The sequence below is a fragment of the Notechis scutatus genome, chromosome 12 (genome assembly GCF_049901735.1).
Source record: "Notechis scutatus isolate UNSWTSFEM ecotype Mainland chromosome 12, rNotScu1.2, whole genome shotgun sequence".
Lineage (NCBI taxonomy): Eukaryota > Metazoa > Chordata > Lepidosauria > Squamata > Elapidae > Notechis > Notechis scutatus.
Genome location: NC_142020.1, coordinates 16,059,961 through 16,077,377, shown reverse-complemented (window position 1 = coordinate 16,077,377; position 17,417 = coordinate 16,059,961). Strand labels below are relative to the sequence as shown.

Genomic DNA, 17,417 nt, shown 5'->3' with positions numbered 1-17,417 from the left:
TGACCTGATTTTTTCTTTTTTCTTTTTTTTTAACTCTTAAGGAAAATAAACTTCTTTTAGAAACAGCTTGTTACACACAATCTTCAGTGTGAAGCAATATACTAAATAAGAACACTAGTTTTAACATTTACATCTTTCATATATATTATATATATGTATATGTATACATATATATACACTATAGAATGAGGCAATATATATAATACACACATGTTTGCCATTTTACAGTCATTATGTACAAGATTCCATTCAAAGAGAGCCGGAATTGTGGGGATGAGGACGGGGGTGGGTGGGGCAGGGGGGGGGGTGTCTCTTCCACCTGCCGCCTGAAGGTGTGCTTCTGAAACGGGCATTCCTCTGCCAGCAAACCTGGAGGGGCATGCCGTGAGGACGGCGTAGCGGAGACAGTGAGCGACGCGCACAGAATACCGTGTACAGAAAGGTTTACAAGCAGAGGGCAGTGCGAATTGTTGCTCTTTCACAGCGACAACCAAGAAAACCAAGCGGATGAAGAAGGGCAGGGAGATATTGGCCCCATCAGACTTAATGCTGCAGAGGTGGGGTGGCAGTGGGGGGAGGGGGCTCCCCCTCCTACTGGGTTGTACAGCACTGTCGTGAGAGCTGGGGAAGATATATACAGGTTATGCAACTCAGGTGTCCTTTGCTTGCTACCTTCCCAGGTTAATCATCAGAGCGAGTCTGATGTAGAGCTGCTCCTTCAAAGTCTTCTAGAAGCCACCAGGAGTGAGTCCCTTCCCACCCTGACCCAACGTACAGTTTGGCCTTGCCCAAGATTGATTTATCCATCCAATGTCTACACTGCCCACCTCACCTGAAGGACTAGGGGTGCCTTAAAAAGGATAAAAGGTTGGCTTAATAGCCAACCGGTCAAAACCTTTAAAGTTGCTCATTTCAGGAACTCTTCAAGACAAGGTTCCCTACCTTTGAGGGGATCTTGATGGTCTTTGGATGGTAATGGTTGGGTGGTTCTGGATGCTGCCCCCAAGGCTCATAGTAACCAAGGGCACTGTTGGATTGAGGTAATCCCTGTGAAGTCCAGAAGTGCATCAATTAGAGTTGTTTGCTGTCCTGTGTAAGTTCTCCTCCTCCTGTTGGCCTTCAACATCAGCCCCAAAGACAGGCTCCGCCCTACTTAGCAAGGTGGGACAATAATGTCTACAGAAGCTATGCTTCTGTTTTGCTTGGGGTTCTGGCTGGGTTTGCATAATGCCCACAGCTAAATAAGTTGCTTCAAACTGCACAAGTGCCAACAACAGACATGGGTGCATGATGGCTTCTGGTGTTGTTGGAACCCCAAAGAGAGAGCCCTCATTACCGAAACTGGAGTTTCAATACTGGTTTCCATTCCTCCAAACAGCATTCCCTTTAGGTTCACACTGCACAGTAAGCTACATAATGTGGCTTGACGTGTGCTCCGTGACAGGAGTCAAGAAGGAAACTGGTGAGTGTGGGTCAAGAGTGCTTCATCTTTTGTGCCATCACAACTTCAACCAAACCCAGGAAGAGATGTTTAGGGTGGTTTGCCCAGGCTACTTAGGGATTCTGGGAGCTGTAGTCATATCAAATTAGGAGAGATCCATTGTAGGAAAGCTTTGATGGGATCCAACAACTCACGAAGGCCGTGAGGGGAGCAGATGGCTGAGGACAAGAACATTCATGGCCTGCTAAGGTTCCTGATAACTATAGGCATGTCAGAAGTCAGGAAGCCAGGATTAAACAAACATCACAATTGTTATATAAGCCCATTGTACCCATTGGGCAGGTTTTTTTTTTTGCCTGAAACCGAAAGTAATTAAATGTTTGTTCCCAACAAGAAATATCATAAATTGTGGTCATGTGACCATGGGAAACTGTAAACATATAAATGCAGGCCAACTACCAAGTGGCCCAAATATAACCAGGTAACTGGGGAAAGGGATGGACATCAGAACTTCAAAATCAAGTCATAAGCAGCTCTGAGGACATTCATTGCAACTCTGAAGGGTCACTACGCAACTGGTTGTAATCTGTAATGCACAAAAACAGGTGAGCTCCCTTCAGCGGCCATCAAGATGCATGGAGCAGCCCAACTCCTTAGTACATCCTGCTAATCTCAAAGAACCCAGTTGCTTTTCCTCAACACGTCGCGTGCCATCCGGCCAAGTGGGAGCGTAATAACCTCCAATTCCGTCCTCCATTTTGACTTGAGGATGGGCAGTGAAATAACCAGAGATGATTACTCTCGGCCAAGTTTCAATGGGGAGCTTTCTGCTGTTTGTCTCAACACAAGGACAGTGTTTCTCAACCTCAGGAACTTCAGGACGTGAGGAGTTCAATTCCCAGAATTCCCCTGCATTTCTCAACGTAGGGAATTTCGATATATGGCGACTTCGACTTCCAGAATTCAGCGTTTTTCTCAAGCTTGGGGACTTCCAGGCAGGTGGAGTTTAACTTCCAGAATCCTGGGAGCTGAAGCCCATCCGTCTTGAAGTTCCCAAGCTTCAGGGTGCTGGTCTAGGGGGTCCCTGCCTTTCCTGGTTTGAGTGTGGGGCGCAGGGTGGGGTGTGAATCAGACATGGAGGGGCGAGAGAAAGAAGGCAAATGACATGTTAGGCTAGGAGTCGGAGGGAACAAGGACAAAAGCAAAACAAAAATGCGAAAACGAACTCAAGTGATGCAACCTTGTTTGCTGCCCCCCCAAAAGGTTCGGGGTGCTTCTTTGTACACGTGGATCACATCTATATACAGAAAACACACATACACACGCACGCACACGCACACGCACACACACCATGAGGTTCGCTGAAGGCCAAAAGTTGATCAGATCAGAAAACAGAGAAGAAGGTGGACCTGGAGACCCTCCTGCAGCCTTTGGAGCCAAGGGAAAGAGGAGGGAGCCGCGGACGTCCGAACGCTTCTCTCCTGGCGTCCGAGACCCGAGTCCGTTCTCTTGGCCGGAGACAAAGAGACCCGAGCAAATGTTCTTGGGACGTGCCGACCACCCCTTGCCTGCCGGTCACCTCCGGCCATCCGATGTCCCTTCCAAAGTGCTCAAGACTCTCTTCCAGACGAGCTGGGAGTGGACAGGTGGGGTCAGTGGCCAAGCTGAGGGAGATGCCAGCTGGGTCAGTCTTGGGTGCAGCTCCTGGGTTAGGAAGGGGAGGAGGAGGAAGAGGAGGTTTGTCTTCGCTCCTGAATCGGTTCAGGAAACCCCTCCCAAGAGGAATGGAGTAATCGGGGGGGGGGAAATGGGGGTTTCTGTGGTGGTTCCTGTACCAATCTGGAATGGAAGAAGTCCGGAGGGGAAGAAGGGGGCACTGCACCGGCCCGGCCTGCTTCCTGACGGGTGGGCAAGGAAGGTTCCCAGGAGCTGGACATCGGGGGCGTTTGGGGGTCTTGTGCCCGTTGGGGTCAGCTTGCAAGGAAGTTGCCACGGCCTGAGCGAAGAGGGAGGCGAGGCTGGCCAGGTCCATTCACAGTAGAAGTACTATTGCAAAGGGGAGGGACGGGGGAGGACAGGGCCCGGGAGTGGGGGGCCACTGGGCTCCTCCTTGGACCCTTCCGTCCAGAGTTCCTCTTGGTTGCAGCTACTCCAAAGGGGTGTGCCGAAGCAGAGCCCCCTCCTCGCTGGGTCGGGACTCCAGCAGAAGCCGCTGGCACTTCCCTTCTTGGGGGGTCCATTATAGCAGCTGCGTCTGCAGGAAAAAGGGGACCAAAAAGAAGGAAAAGGAAGAGTGAAAACAGGCACCCCGAAAGTTTATTTGGACTATTTTTTGCCTTGGTTGTTTCTCTGCAGCCCTGTGGGGACACCAAAGCCCCTCCCCCCATAAGATTTGGCCACTTCCAGCTGACCCTGGAGGGCATCTGCGCTCCACCCAGCCTGGCTTGTGGGAGGGGGGGAGCTGCCTTTAGAAAAGCCCCTCCTTTCCTTCATCGGGATAAATTCACGTTGGCTGTGAATTCCTCCCCATGAATTCCCTCCTCCGTCTTTCTTTCTTTCTTTCTTTCTTTCTTTCTTTCTTTCTTTCTTTCTTTCTTTCTTTCTTTCTTTCTTTCTTTCTTTCTTTCTTTCTTTCTTTCTTTCTTTCTTTCTTCTTTCTTTCTTTCTTTCTTTCTTTCTTTCTTTCTCTTCCTTCCTTCCTTTCTCTCCTTTCTTCCTTCCGTCCGTTTCAAAAGAAGGGAGGCTGGCGGCTGATGTGACACAAGAGGGCAGCAGCAAAATCTGTCTGAGTCAAGGGAGGCTTTCCCCGGGATATCTCCTGGTCCTCCCCTCCTCCCTTTGGGCCTCAGATAATTGGAGACCCTTGAGGGGGGGGGTCTACCCCATGCCCCCCCCACTTCTCCTCCCTTGGGACACACAAAGGACTTCTCACACACCGCCTGGATTTGCAGCCTGTGAGACGCCAAGGTGCAAGATAGAAAGAGAAACCAGAGCAGGGAAAAGTTTCTTCTTTTCCTCTTTTCTGGGGCAGAAAAATAAAAATAGACACCCAGGCCAGGAAAGGCGATGTTATCTGACGTCTGAAAGGCCTGGAACAGACAAGAATATCCTGCCAGACCTGGAAGTTTCCTCTGAGAATCGTCTGCTCTCCCCTCCAAACACACAAGGGCCGCCTCTTTTCAAGCGCAGGCTTCAAAATCAGAGCTTTTTTTTTTTTTGGGGAGGGGGTCAAAGGCCCTTGGAGACAAAGCTGTGAGGGGACTCCAGGGAGAAGGATTGGGGACACCCCACCCCCCAATATCTCTCTTCCCCGGCCGCTGGAGAAGAGCAAGACACTTCTGTCTCCCTGGGGTATGAACTGGTTTCCTGCAGGAGAGATTGGGAACCCGGTCAAAGGGACGTGGCGGCATTTGGGGCGAGAGGGGCAGGTTCTCCAACAGGCCCCCAAAGTGCCTCTTACTGGTTCTAATCCTCCGAGAGGCACAATTAGAAACCTGAGGGTCACGTGGATTTACGGCGCACAACCGTCCATGAGAGCGAAGCACGAGGCAGGGAGGCTATTTTGGAAGGAGCGCTCCTCGGCTTCGCCTCCCCCTTCCTGTCCACGGACATCCTCCCTTGTCTTCTACGCAGACGGCCTCTGACTTACATCCACCCGTTGAGTGACCGTTCGAAGTCGCAACAGCATTGGAAGAAGGGGCCTGCAGAGGAGTCCTTGTCCATGATCTAGATGGGGATGCTCTAGAACAGGGCTCCCCAAACTTGGCCACTTTAAGACGGGTGGACTTCAACTCCCAGAATTCTCTGGATGTGCCCAGGCCCCATCTTTGAGCATAGCTGGCTGGAGAATTCTGGGAGTCGAAGTCCGCCCGTCTTAACATGGCCAAGTTTGGAGACCTCTGCCCTAGAACATAAGCCACGGTTTAATGGCAGGTCAGAATTGGCTGGGTTCATCCCTCAGAATAAGCCGGGTGATTCCGTCTTCACCGTCTCTATGTTGGGTGGAAGGAAACTTCTCTCTAAGGCCCCGGGGACCCTCCAGGACCAATGGCTCAGCCTTGGAAGTGGGGCGGGCCCCATCTTTGAGCATAGCTGGCTGGAGAATTCTGGGAGTCGAAGTCCACCCGTCTTAACGTGGCCAAGTTTGGAGACCTCTGGTCTAGAATAATCTTTCGGAAGAAATTAAATCTACTTTTCTCTCTTGCTGCTGTTGCTCTCCAGGGGTCTCTAGATTCCTGCAGCCCCAGATCTCTCCATCTCTCCCTCCCTCTGCCAGGAAAAGGCCAGCAGGAAACGCTCAGCGAAGTGATTCAATTACATGCCAAGGTCTGGACGGTGAATCTTCCACCAGACCAGACGAGGCCTTTCCAGGACTGTCTCCGGAGTCTTTAATTGGGGGGGGGGGGGAGAGAAAAAGAAGGGGGCAGGGCAGAAGGAATGCCCCCCCCTCCTGCCTTTCTTGAGCCCTCCCTTTCTCAGGACCTGGGAAGCGAGAGGAGGGGAGGGGGCTCCAGGAAGAAACAGGAGATGTGGCTGAGAAGCACAGTCATTGGGGGAGGGGGGAGGCTGAGCAGAGAAACATGGGATGGGGGTGGGGGGGGTTAGGTACGTTTCCTTAATGAATAATAACTAAACCTAGGAAGGTTCAGCTGCATCCCTTGTTGCATGACCATATATTTGCAGACCTTCTGACAGAAGAAGACGGAGGGAAGAAACGAGCGAGGAAGGGGCCGGGAGAGGAGGGGGTCCGGATCCCCTCCTTGGCTCCTGAGCACCTACCTTGTGTTTAGGGCAGTTGAGCAAGAAGGTCTCCTCAGCTAACAAACAACCTAGGGGAGAGAGAGAGAGAGCAGGAAAACGTCAACGGAGGAGGTCCCGGGTTGCCCATGGAGGAGAACATGGGGGGAATATTTGGGGCTCAGGGCTGAAGTGAGGCGTCCTGGCTGCTCTCGGAGCTTGGTTGTTTCCTTGCAGGCGTTTCATGACCCAACGAGTGAGGGCTAGGAGGGAGCGGGGACCAACCTCTAGCACTGAGGATGATACTCAGTTGGGTCGTGAAAGGTCGGTGAGAAAATAACCGGGCTCCGAAAGCAGCCAGGAGGCTTCCGAGGCCCTGCGTCCCTGAGATCCGGCCGTTCCTTTTTCTTCCCTCCATTCAGGAAATGTCCTTTGCCTTTCCTTCCTCTTTCTACCGGAATCTCGGCCAGATTCCCTCTCTTATCTCCCTCCCACTGTCTCCCCCAGTTCTCTTGGCCACCTTCCTAAAGAGGAAATGGGCAGCTAACTCTTTGCTTGTTCCAACTGCAGGAGAGAGAGACAGAGAGAGAGAGAGAGAGAGAGAGAGAGGGAGGGAGAAGGAGAGAGAGGAGGGAGAGGGGGAGGGAGGAGAGAGGGAGGGAGAGAGAGGGAGGGAGGGAGAAAGAGGGAGAGAGAGAGGAGAGGAGGGGAGAGGAGAGGGGAGAGGAGGGAGAGAGGGAGAGAGGGAGAAAGAGAGAAAGAGAGAGAGGGAGAGAGAAGGGGAGGGAGGGAGAGAGAGGGGGAGGGCGTCATCTACCATTTCAACCCACCGTCTATTGAATAATTCCCCCTTTTTTGGGCTGCCTTGGAAAGGACACCTCCACACCTGCCACCTTCGGAGACTTCCCAGGATCTCCCGCATCCCTGAGACTCCAGGCTGGGCCCCTTCGCTGCAGGAATCCTGCAGTTGTGCAACTAAATACTTGCAAGCAAGCAAGAAAAAGAAAAAAAAAGGGGGCTCTTTTGCTCCAAGAGAAGCTCCTTCCAAAGGCTCGGCGGCGGCATTGCTCCTGCCTTTTCAAGCAGCAACAGGGATGTTCTTCGCAGCAGCCACCAGAAAAGGAAGGAGGCGGGCCCGTGGCTTGTCTTTTCCCAGCTTCCTTCTTCTTTGCCCTGTGATGCACGGTGCCTCTCCCTCCCTCCCTCCCTCCCTTTCCGGATTTCAAATAACTGGCTTCAAAATGAGGTGTGTTCTCACATCCTGTAGAGGAATGGAGAGATAACCTTGACGGAACCGTCTGCAGGAGCCGTTAAGGGAAAATAAGCAGCTCAGTCCCAGGAGGAAGAAACTCCAAATCATTCCACCTTGATTCTCTTTGGAGTAAGACGGGGGGGTCAAAGGCAAAACCCGGCAGCCTTTCGAGATGCTGCTGTGACACCCCGTAACATGGAAAGAGCATTTCTGGAAGCCTCATTTCCTCACCGGGTCTACCTTGAAGGCAAGGCTGGCCAGAACCAAAAACCACGATGCTAGCTGCCCTCGTTGTCTACGGAGATACTCAACCATCCAGCACAGAATTGTCCCAGAGGTGCTTTTCCAAAAGGCAACTGGACTTCCTTGGCTTCCCCCCCCCCTTGGAAATGTTTCCCTCCTCATCCAAGGAGCTTCTTCAGTTCTGAGCTGAAAAACCGAGGAAGAACCGAGGAAGCTTCTTGGATGCGGAGCAAAAGGTTTTTAAGGGGGAAAAACCCCCAGGAAAGCCCAGTTGCTTTTTGGAAAAGACCCTTTGGGAGAAGCGCCTTAGCACTGATCAAAACTCACTTGGCTTTTTAGGTGCACACGTGGCAGACATTAAAAAAAACAGGGGGGACACGGCCGCCATCTTGATTTTGCGGGCTATGCACCTCGAGGACACCCCCTGCCTGAAGAGCGGAGAGCTCCCCAATGATTTGCAATTCTTTACCTCCCACCTGTGAGACGCTCACCTTCGTCGAGGGCACATGTGTAGTGAAACGTCTGGGTGCACCCCTTGTGACAGCAGCCGATGGTCGCCCCGACTCGTTGACAGCCAGAACACGTCTGCAGTCGGCAGGGAGGGGAAGAAAAGAGAAACTCCATGAGCCCCAGACGTCGGCATGGAGCTTGACTCTACCCAAAGCAGCTTTCCGACAAGAACCTCCCCTCCACCCAGAGTGAGTTTGGGCCAAGGTCACCTCCTGAAGGCTCAACGTCCTCGACGTTTACCTGGACTAATTGGAATTTGTGATGGTTGTCCTTCTCTTGTGCCAGAAAACATAACTTATTGCATCCTCTTATTGCATAATTGAACCCTCATTTTCACTTTACTGGAGTCCGCCGTGCTGCTCAAACCATCTAGCGAAGATGGCTGGAATGGACAGATTTGCAAAGGTAATTCTAGCAGGGCCCACTTTAGTAAAACTTGGCCCTAACAGTAGTCACTCTTGGGCAGGCACAGCTCATTTGTGACACATCTGACAAAATTTACACACCTGAGAGAGTTTCCTGACTTGGGAACTCACGAATGTAGGGTGAGTTCCCTACCAGTGTTATTTATAAAGGTAAAGAAATACCAGAATTACGTGTAAGCAATGTCGTTTTTCTGACAGTTCCTTGTACAGCCAAGGGATAAACCAGCTGTTTTAAGCCTTGCTGGGGAATATGTCCTATGGTGGAGTGAGAGTGAACTTCCAAGGAGACTTTTTATGGCATAAGATCTTGATCCATGCAAGGAAGCAAATGAAAACCTCCCAGGTTTGACACCTGTCCATATTCTGCTTGAAGCCCCCTCACTGCTGGCTGAAGTTCCGCCATTCAACTGCACGCACTAATAGTAACTTTTTTCCAACCCACAACCACAACTTGATCTTCTGTACTGCAGACACTTAAAAATAGTGACATTAGGACTTTGGAAAGGGGGTGTCTTGGTTACCAGTACTGGAGGAGTTTGGGATCACCCATGGTTGCAGCTAGCCAAGGTTTCAGGCAGGTACTCAACATGGACCTTTGAAGATGCTCAGATCCTGGACTGAGTTGCTTCCTAAAAATACTCCCTCTTCGCCAGGGTCAGCAAAAAGGGTGGCTATCTTATGGAGGAAGACCTGCCAAGGGCGGCCTTGACAAATTGGCAGATCTTCTTCCATAAGTCTGCCTCGGAGGCCCTGATGAGGTGAGCCCTCTGCCGGGTTGCCCACAAGATTTAGGTCCCCGAATTTGGCCGCTAACACCCACGTGTGTCCCAGCACTGATGGCCTTCAGCAAAATTTCAAGCTTCGCCTCTTTCTTCCTCTTTTGCAGAACGGTGGGGCTTTTTTCCAAGCCCCCCTTGGCTAAATGAGACGCCAATTTCCTGACCATCTATGTGGAGCAGATGCTGTCCAGGCTCTTAACACGCGTCTTTCCTAATTTCATGAGGACAACACGGCTTGCAGAGACCGCTTCTCAACGATGAGACTCTGCTTTTTTGAAGGATACTTTGGAAACAGGTGAAAGGACGGTGGGTTAGAAAGAAATGTGTCCCAGATGAAGAAGGGGCCGCAAAATCTTTACTTTGGGGAGATGCTCTCTACAAAAAAAATTAAAAATAAAAGATGCTACTGGCTGAAAAAGCCAGCCAAGTGAAGTCATGAGGGAGAAGAAGACCTACCGCCTTGTACAGCAGCTGAGAGGGCCGGAAGCAAGCAAGAGAGACCAAAACATTATCTACTTCCTTTAGAAGCTCCTGGGTTATTTCCCAAGAGACACACCCCTGCTGCAAAGTGCCCTCTCTGGTTCCTTATATTTCTCAGCCATGCCTTGCAATACCATGACAGCGTGAGCTCCTCAAATCCCTATTTAGTGGGATCAGCTGAAAAAAAATGTGGACATTTGGACAGAAAAACTCACAAGGGGCAGATCATTCTCATTGCTACACTTTGGGGGACGCATAATCAGATCCACAGAAAGTTGCACAGCTACCACCAACTCTTGCCTACAGGAACCTCCATGAACAGGCATAATATACCACAGCGTGATCAATGACGAAGACCCACAGCCTTCCTGCTCCACTGATGGGCATGCGAGAGGCACCAAGGCAGAGATGGCATTCTAGCCACCACCTGAACACTTCCAGGAAGCCCTCAGCAACTTGAGAGAGGCAGAGATTGTTCTTCTGAAGGGTTCCATCCTCCCTCCACCCACACCCATGGAGTTACTTTGACAGGAGTTTCTTCCCAAGCTTCCTGGTATGATTATACCCCCTTGAAGGACGGAAGAAGACCTAGTTATATCCAAGTCTGGAGTTGGAGAGGTGTTCGTGGTGTTCTCTGAGCTTGGCTGTTTTCTTGCAGACGTTTCATTACCCAAACCAGGTAACATCATCAGTGTCGTTTTACCTAGTTTGAGTAATGAAATATCTGCAAGAAAACAGCCAAGCTCAGAGAGCAACAAGGACCTTACGGCCCTCCTTCTCCTCTTCCTCTTCTTCCTCCTCTTCCTCCCCCCTGCAAACCCAACTCCTTTCTAGCATTGATGGTGTTACCTCGTTGGGTCAAGAAACATCTGCAAGAAAACAAGCTCAGGGCGCACCAGGGAGCCCTCACGAACACCCTGAGCTACAAATATTCTTCTTAATTAGTCTTCGGACCTTAAGTTGGTCTGAAGTTTGCAAACCCAGGACTTGGATACAGTCGTGTTCTTCTTACGTTCTTATAGGGAGTATCTGCTTTCCCAAGCAAGAAGACAAACCTGATAGACCATCGATGGAACAATTACGTGGAGAAATCCTAAACCTTCTAGGGTTGGTCCAACGAGAAGCAACCAGGTGGGATCATTAGGATCTGACAGACTTGGCTGGATTCCTTGGCTATTCCCCAAAGGCTGCTGCAGGTACAGATCTGAGTAGCTCCCAATTTTGGCTGCCCCACTGCCTTCCTCCCCCTCCCACCACAGCCTCTTGCCGTGCAGCTTCCTTGTCCCTGATCAGCACTAGGTGAGCCTGTCATGGTTTCTGTCCCCAGGGACACCCCAACTGCACTCAGGGCATTCCTCTTACCACGTCCGCGGCCATCTTTATTGCCTCCTGCAGTCCATAGAGTTTCCCTGCCACCAGGTACACCCCAGCTGTCCATACAGCACAGGCTTCGTGAACCCAGTGCTCCTGCGTCTCTCCGGCAGGGTCCGGCAGGGGCGATTCAGCCTTGCCGCATTCGTGCCTCCGAAGCTTCTCAAGCGCTGCTACTGACACCCCAGCCGTAGCCTCCTCTCCCTCTGTCCTCTCATCGCAACAGTAACAGCTTTGCAGCTTCCTAAACAGCCCCCTTGAACTCGAACGCAGAGCGCTTTGTCTCGCTGAGTCAGCACCACTGTCCAACCTTGGCGCCTTTCCACCCAGCGTACCAGTTGCGCAATTATTATCTGTTGCTTTGAGCAGCCTTTCTGCCAACGAGGAGGAGGAGGAGGAGGAGGGAGGAGGCCCTTCCCCCAGGGCTTCCACTTTGACCTTCTCTTTCAGTCTCGATTTCTTCTTCGGCAGGCAGTCCTCGGGGTAGTACGGCCCACAGAGGTCCCCCTGGTCTTTGTAGTTGGCCGGCTGGCGGCACAAGCAGCAGACCAAGCAGGCAGCATTGAGGGCCTTGGAGACCACCGGCCCGAGGTGCATCATTGATGACAGAGGTAGGATGGCTGGAGGCCGCAGACAAGCGGTCCCCAAAAGCCCAGCTTGGGCAGACAAAGAAGAAAACGAAGAAGTGTGATGCTGCTGCTGCTGCTGATTGTGGAGTTTCGCCTCTTCGGCTGGGCAGTTGACGACCGTGCAGGTGGTGAGGAATTCGTCCCACTTCTCCATCCGAATGTACGGCGAGAAGGGTGGTGCCCGGCTGTCTGCCCTCAGCCGCTTACAGGAGACGTACTTGAGCCGGATCTCGGGCTCCGTGGGGCTCAGCAGCGGCGCCTGCTGTTGGTGCCGTTGCCTGGTCTTGTTTTTGCACCGCGAGGGTACGCTTTGGACCTTCCGGCGCTTGTGGTGCTTCCTTTGTCTCTTGGTGTAGCCATTGTAGTTGGCATGGTGGGCTCGCTGCTTCTGGGCCCGGGTTTGCGCCTGGGAGGACTTCCCTTCCACACTCTCGGTCTTCCCCAAGCCTTTGTCTTCTCCTCTGGGCTTTTTCCCTTCCCTTTGTCCTTCATCGCCTTTCCCAGCTGCCGTCGCCACCGCCACCGCCCCGGGTTTCTCTTGGGCAGCAAGGAACAAAGCTGGGCTCAGGTGAGGGCACTTCTCCAAGCTATTTTTGGCCACGTGGAAGGAGGCAGCTTTCCCCTTTCTGTTCCTCTTCTTGGGCAGCAGGCAGCCGGTGCTCGCAGCCATGCTGTCGCCGCTGAGCTGCAACATCTCGGGAGATGAATAGGCCTCACCCTGGAAGCAGTTGGAGGACAGTTTCTTACTGTTCATTAGTTTTCCTCTGAAGGATCTGTTGTTCGGGTTTCTGCATAATTGCTTGGCTGCTGCAGCGGCGGGCGCCTTTTGTGACAAAGCCTGGTTTAATGGCTGAGCTTCCCCCACGGCTGGGGTTCCGCTCGTATTCTTTGAGGCCTGTTCCCGCTCTGGAAGGGAAGGGCTGAGAGGATTACTGTTGGCGGCAGCAGCTGCAGTGGCCGCGGAAACGGGGATGGCAGTGGCCACCGTTCTGCAGGCAAACTTTTTCAGGTTGGGAGAGGTGATCTTCTGCACAATCGCTTCCAGCTTCAACCCCCTTCCTTTCCTCGGGGGCAGCACTTTGGTCTTCATAGCGCCCTGGAAGGAAGCCCGGGAGGTGATTTTGATGCAGACCCCTGGGTTTTCTTTTGCCTGGGGGGACTTGAGCATCACTTCACAGGAGTTCTTGGGAGACAGTTTCACGTTGGTTCGCCTGGAGGACGGCATCCTCTTGAAAAGGCCCGAAGACACATCTGGCTTCTCTTCCTTCCCACTGCTGCTGCTGCTGCTGCTGCTGTGATTGTTGCTTCGTAGGATCAGGTTCCGTTTCTTAGCAGGAATCGGGGGCAGGAAAACAGACTTTCTTTTCAGGGCATGGAGTGGCCTCTCGACTATCTTGCCGACCAATTCTGGCCTGGCTTTCATTTGTTTGCCCAGCTTGCTCTCCTTCTCAGAGCTGATCTTGAAGGACCCCGGCAGGTGGTTGTTGGGGAACACCTTCCTGGACAGTTTGGCAGTTTTGAAGTCCACTTCCACCATGTTTTTCTCTCTCCTTCTCTTGGTGTAGAAGACCTCCTGAGTCCGGGTCCTGGAACGGAGAATCATAGATTGTTGATCTTTCATCTCGGTTTCTACAGGGTCGGCTTCTTTGGCCTTGGGAACAGCAGAATCTTCATTCTGGGTCAAGGTGGAGATCAGGGGAGGAGACAGATTGCAGGGCTTTGGTGACGTCTTCCCATTGGCCTTCCGAGCTTTGAAGGCCACTCTCTCTTTCAAAACACACATCGACTTCTTGCCCGCCAACTTCTCGTGAGGAGTTGAAGCTTTGGCACCTTCCAGAGGGTCTGGCATTCGCGGCTCGATCATTGCAGTAAAGGAACGGGTACACATCCTGGCTGGCAAACCTTCAGTGGGGAACCTGGGAGTCTGGCCATGGGTGTTCTTACTGGGCATTTCAATCAAGTTGTTGGGAGCTGGGCATGTATTGGCCACCAGGCCAGCTGCTTGAATGCCTGAACATGGATTTGACATGGACTGAATAGATTCTTCTCCACCCGACAGCCTACACTGCAGCTTTTTGCTCCGAAGACTTTTACCTCTGGAGGTTGGTTCTGATGTTATGGTCAGCTTATCTGGTAGGACTTGTTTCTTCAACAGAAAGGTAGTTGGTGTCTCTGTCATCTCTTGAGGGACACTGTCACCAGCTGCTGACTCTTCCTTGGACTTCAAGTGATGCAGAGAAGTTTCAAACCAGCTTTTCACTTTCGTGTCTGTGCCAACTGCTGGTCCTAAAAGGAGAACGGATGGATCAGACAAATGAGAAGGAGGAGCGGTGTTCTCCTTCTCCACGGTGTGGGTTGCTTCTTCTGCTGATCCTGGAGTATCTTGGAGAGAAAGAACTGGAGCGTTCTCTGCAGGCTTAGGGGTGAAGGCATCGTAAGTCAAAGTCTTTTGCTCGGAGCCAGCTAATTCACACAAGGAGGAATACTCCTCGGGTTCCAAATCAGATTCTTTTAGGTCTGGAGAAGACATCATGGGGAGTTCACTGAAGTCTTCTCCTGAACAGGAGTTCCTGGCCGTGTCCTCCAGCCATCGGTCACTCTCTGTCCTTGTGGCCTCATCATAATTTAAGGCCTCCCCTTTGCTGGCCTGCTGCTGCTGACTGAAGCCCGTGATTCCCTCGCCTTCATTGGACCCCTCAGGGCCACAGAGACTCAAGCAGGAGGCATTTTTTTTCTCCTCAGAAGGCTCACTCAGTTTGCCAGAGAATAAACTCTTGGGAAGATCTGAAGATTGGAGGCTTGACCCAAGCTCTTTCCAGGTGTCGCTGAGGTTCTCATCTGGCCACTCAAAGTTCTCCATGGCATTTTCAGAACTCACTGAATTGGCAGTGGCATTGGAATAGCAGCTGAAGCTTCCGGGGGTCTCAGAACTGGAGGTGGCCACTGAGATGTTTGGCTTGGCGTTGTAGCCCACAGAGCTGGTGGTTTTTAGGGAATTCTTCGTCTCGGTTGTTGTGAAGGAAACCTGGGAGCTGTCATAAACCTCCTCAGTGAAATTCTTCCCATTATTACGCCCCAGTCCTTTGTCTATCTTCAAGGGTTCGGCAAGAGCGTTGGAGTCCCCCTGGTTGGACCAGGGGCTTTTGACCACAGAATCAAGGCAAGTCCTGTGGTTCTCCAAGTGGAAAGGAGATTTGTCTGGGTCTTTGTTTGGAGCAGGAGAATTGGCCCAGCCTTTGTCTGCTTTCTCGTTGATAGCATCCTGCAGACCAATAATTTCAGATGCCAGCTCCTCTTGAGAAAGGGCACTGAGGAGCAACCGGGGGCAGTCTCTTTCGCCAGCCACAAACTTGGTAAAGCTCTCCAACGGCAGGCTGGTGTGGATGCTTTGGAAGGAATCATCGGATTTGGTCGACATGTCATCTGGAGACGTCACCGAGCAGGTGGACACAGATTCGGGCTTGGGTTTGGAATTGCTGTTGACCCGAGCTGGACTACGGCTCTGGCTGCAGTACAAGAAGCCCCTCTCCAGCTGGTCTTCGGAGCCACTTAGGTAATCAGTGTCTTGGGTTTCAGCATGGACCGACTGGGGGGCACTGAGGGGGTCCGAGTGTGGAGTCCCCGCTTGCTCTGCAGAGTAATTGTTGCCCTCAGGGCTGCAGTGCTGTCCCTTGAGCTGCTCTGGGGTCCTTGGCGAATTTTTGATCCCCTTCTTCTGTGGCATCCCCGTGGACTTGGAAAGGAGAAGCTGCTGGACAGTGTTGGAGATGTTTTCCACTTGAGAGGTAAGGGCTGTGAGGCTTTGGAGACTCAGATCCGATAAGAGGTTCTCGGGGATCTTCTCCTTCGACAAGTTCTTGCAGTTGGCGGGTGGCTGGGCATCGGAGCTCGTCCCATCGGTTGGCGATGGGTTCAGCAAAGGCATGAAGTGGCTATGGTCAGCCAGGCTGGCTGGGAATGTCCCAGGGGTCAGCGACTGCTGGCTATATTGGAAGTTCTCTAAGTTAGGCATCAACGGAGAAGGCGTTGAACTATAGGACGGGGACCTCCCAACGGAACGAGCCGGAGAGTGACTCGAGCTGGGGCTAAACGTTTGGTAATACTGGTCGGGTGTCCTCACCGGAGCGTCAGCTTGGCAGTAACTCTGTCCTGGCTGGTTATAATGTTGGTATTTTGCTAGGTTTTGATAGTGTAGCGCCTCCTGAGCATGGTGTCTACCTTGCAGAGAGGGTGGAGGGGGAGGTGGTGGAGGAGGCGGCGGCTGTTGCGGCTGCTGCTCGTAGCTGATCCGGTTGGGCTGGTAGCTGTGTAAACCCTGGACCCGTTGTGCAGCAGGCAAGCTGGTGGCACTGCCCAGACCCCTTTCATGCGTGGGTGGGGCAGGGGAAGGGTTGCAACTTTTGTAGGAATGAGCTGTCTGGCCCCCGCTCTGGACTGAGGTGTACGTGGAGGAAGCCGGGAAGGACTGGGAATGCTGCGGGAAGTGGGCCCCCTGCGAGAAGGAGAGCGAGGAGGACACCTCGCTTTGCATCTTCTGCCTGGGGAGCTTGGGGTACGTCAGGGGAGAGGGCTGGGGTCCCGGCTGCTGCTGGAGGTGCAAGGAGTGACTTCGGAAGGGCAGCTGGGGCGTCTGTTCGTGGTACTGCCTGCTACTGGACGGGGTCGCCGTCTTTTTCATCAGGTTGTCCTCGTACTTGGCCACCCCGCCAGGTAAGGCCTGCGGAGGCTGCTGCTGCTGCTGCTGCTGCTGCTGCTGCTGCGGGGACCCCCACCCCTGCAGGCCGTCCTCTCCGGCGTAGCGGGAAGGGTAGGGGCTATTCTCTTGGATGGGGTAATTGGGGAAAGAAGCCGGCCTGCTGGGCAGCTGCTGGCTGCGTAACGGCTTATTGCTTCCCCGATGGTACTTCTCCACGGCGCTGTTTTCACCAAAGGCTTGGTACGGCAACGGGGGCAGCGGAGGAGGTGGCTGCTGGGGGCTGTAATACTCTTTTGTCACCAGCCTCTGACGTTCGCAGGCTGGGCTTTGATGCCTGTAATTCTCCAGGCGTGATGAATCTTGCGAAGAAGTCGGCTGGTAGTTCTGCTGGTTGCCATGGAAACCACACCTTTCACGAAAGGACTGCATGGCTGGGCCTTGTTATCTGCGGAGAGAAAAAGCAGAAACTGGAGGATTAAAGTCAACGCATTTCCCCCCTCCTCTCTCTCTCTCTCTCTCTCTCTGCCCCGCCCAACTTTTCACCTTGAATTGTGGCTTTGTCATTGGTTCTGCTTTGCAAACAAATAAACAAATGCCGGAGTTGAAGGCAGATCTCTATGTGTGGGTGGGTGGGTATGTTTCTCCTCCACTCCGGCTTTGCATTCTCCCCCAAATAGAGTCAACAATGCAGTTGTGTGCTGGTTACAATCCATCTCTCTATAATGACACAGACTCACGCTTACCCTGCTCTTGGGGGAACCAGGGAGGAATTTTAGCAGAGGCAGAAGAGGGTATCAGGGCTGTGGGTGCCCAGCACACTGACCACAGAATAAGCCCGGCCCTATTTCTCTCCA

General features: G+C 52.5%; 1 protein-coding gene and 1 long non-coding RNA gene across 2 annotated transcripts; one reads left to right on the top strand and one right to left on the bottom strand.

Annotated features, from left to right (window-relative positions):
- Positions 1 to 2,667: 2,667 nt before the first annotated feature.
- On the bottom strand, positions 2,668 to 16,992 carry RAI1 (retinoic acid induced 1). Its single transcript, XM_087942285.1, has 4 exons — positions 11,230 to 16,992; positions 8,165 to 8,258; positions 6,221 to 6,270; positions 2,668 to 3,695 (listed from the first exon to the last, which is right to left on the bottom strand). Exons 1-4 carry the CDS (start codon positions 16,990 to 16,992, stop codon positions 3,681 to 3,683), a joined length of 5,922 nt encoding a protein of 1,973 aa, XP_087798411.1. The 3' UTR covers positions 2,668 to 3,680.
- Positions 16,185 to 17,166, top strand: LOC148129666 (uncharacterized). Its single transcript, XR_015745196.1, has 2 exons — positions 16,185 to 16,577; positions 16,883 to 17,166. It is a non-coding gene; the product is annotated as an uncharacterized LOC148129666 (long non-coding RNA).
- The last annotated feature ends 251 nt before the right edge of the window (positions 17,167 to 17,417 follow it).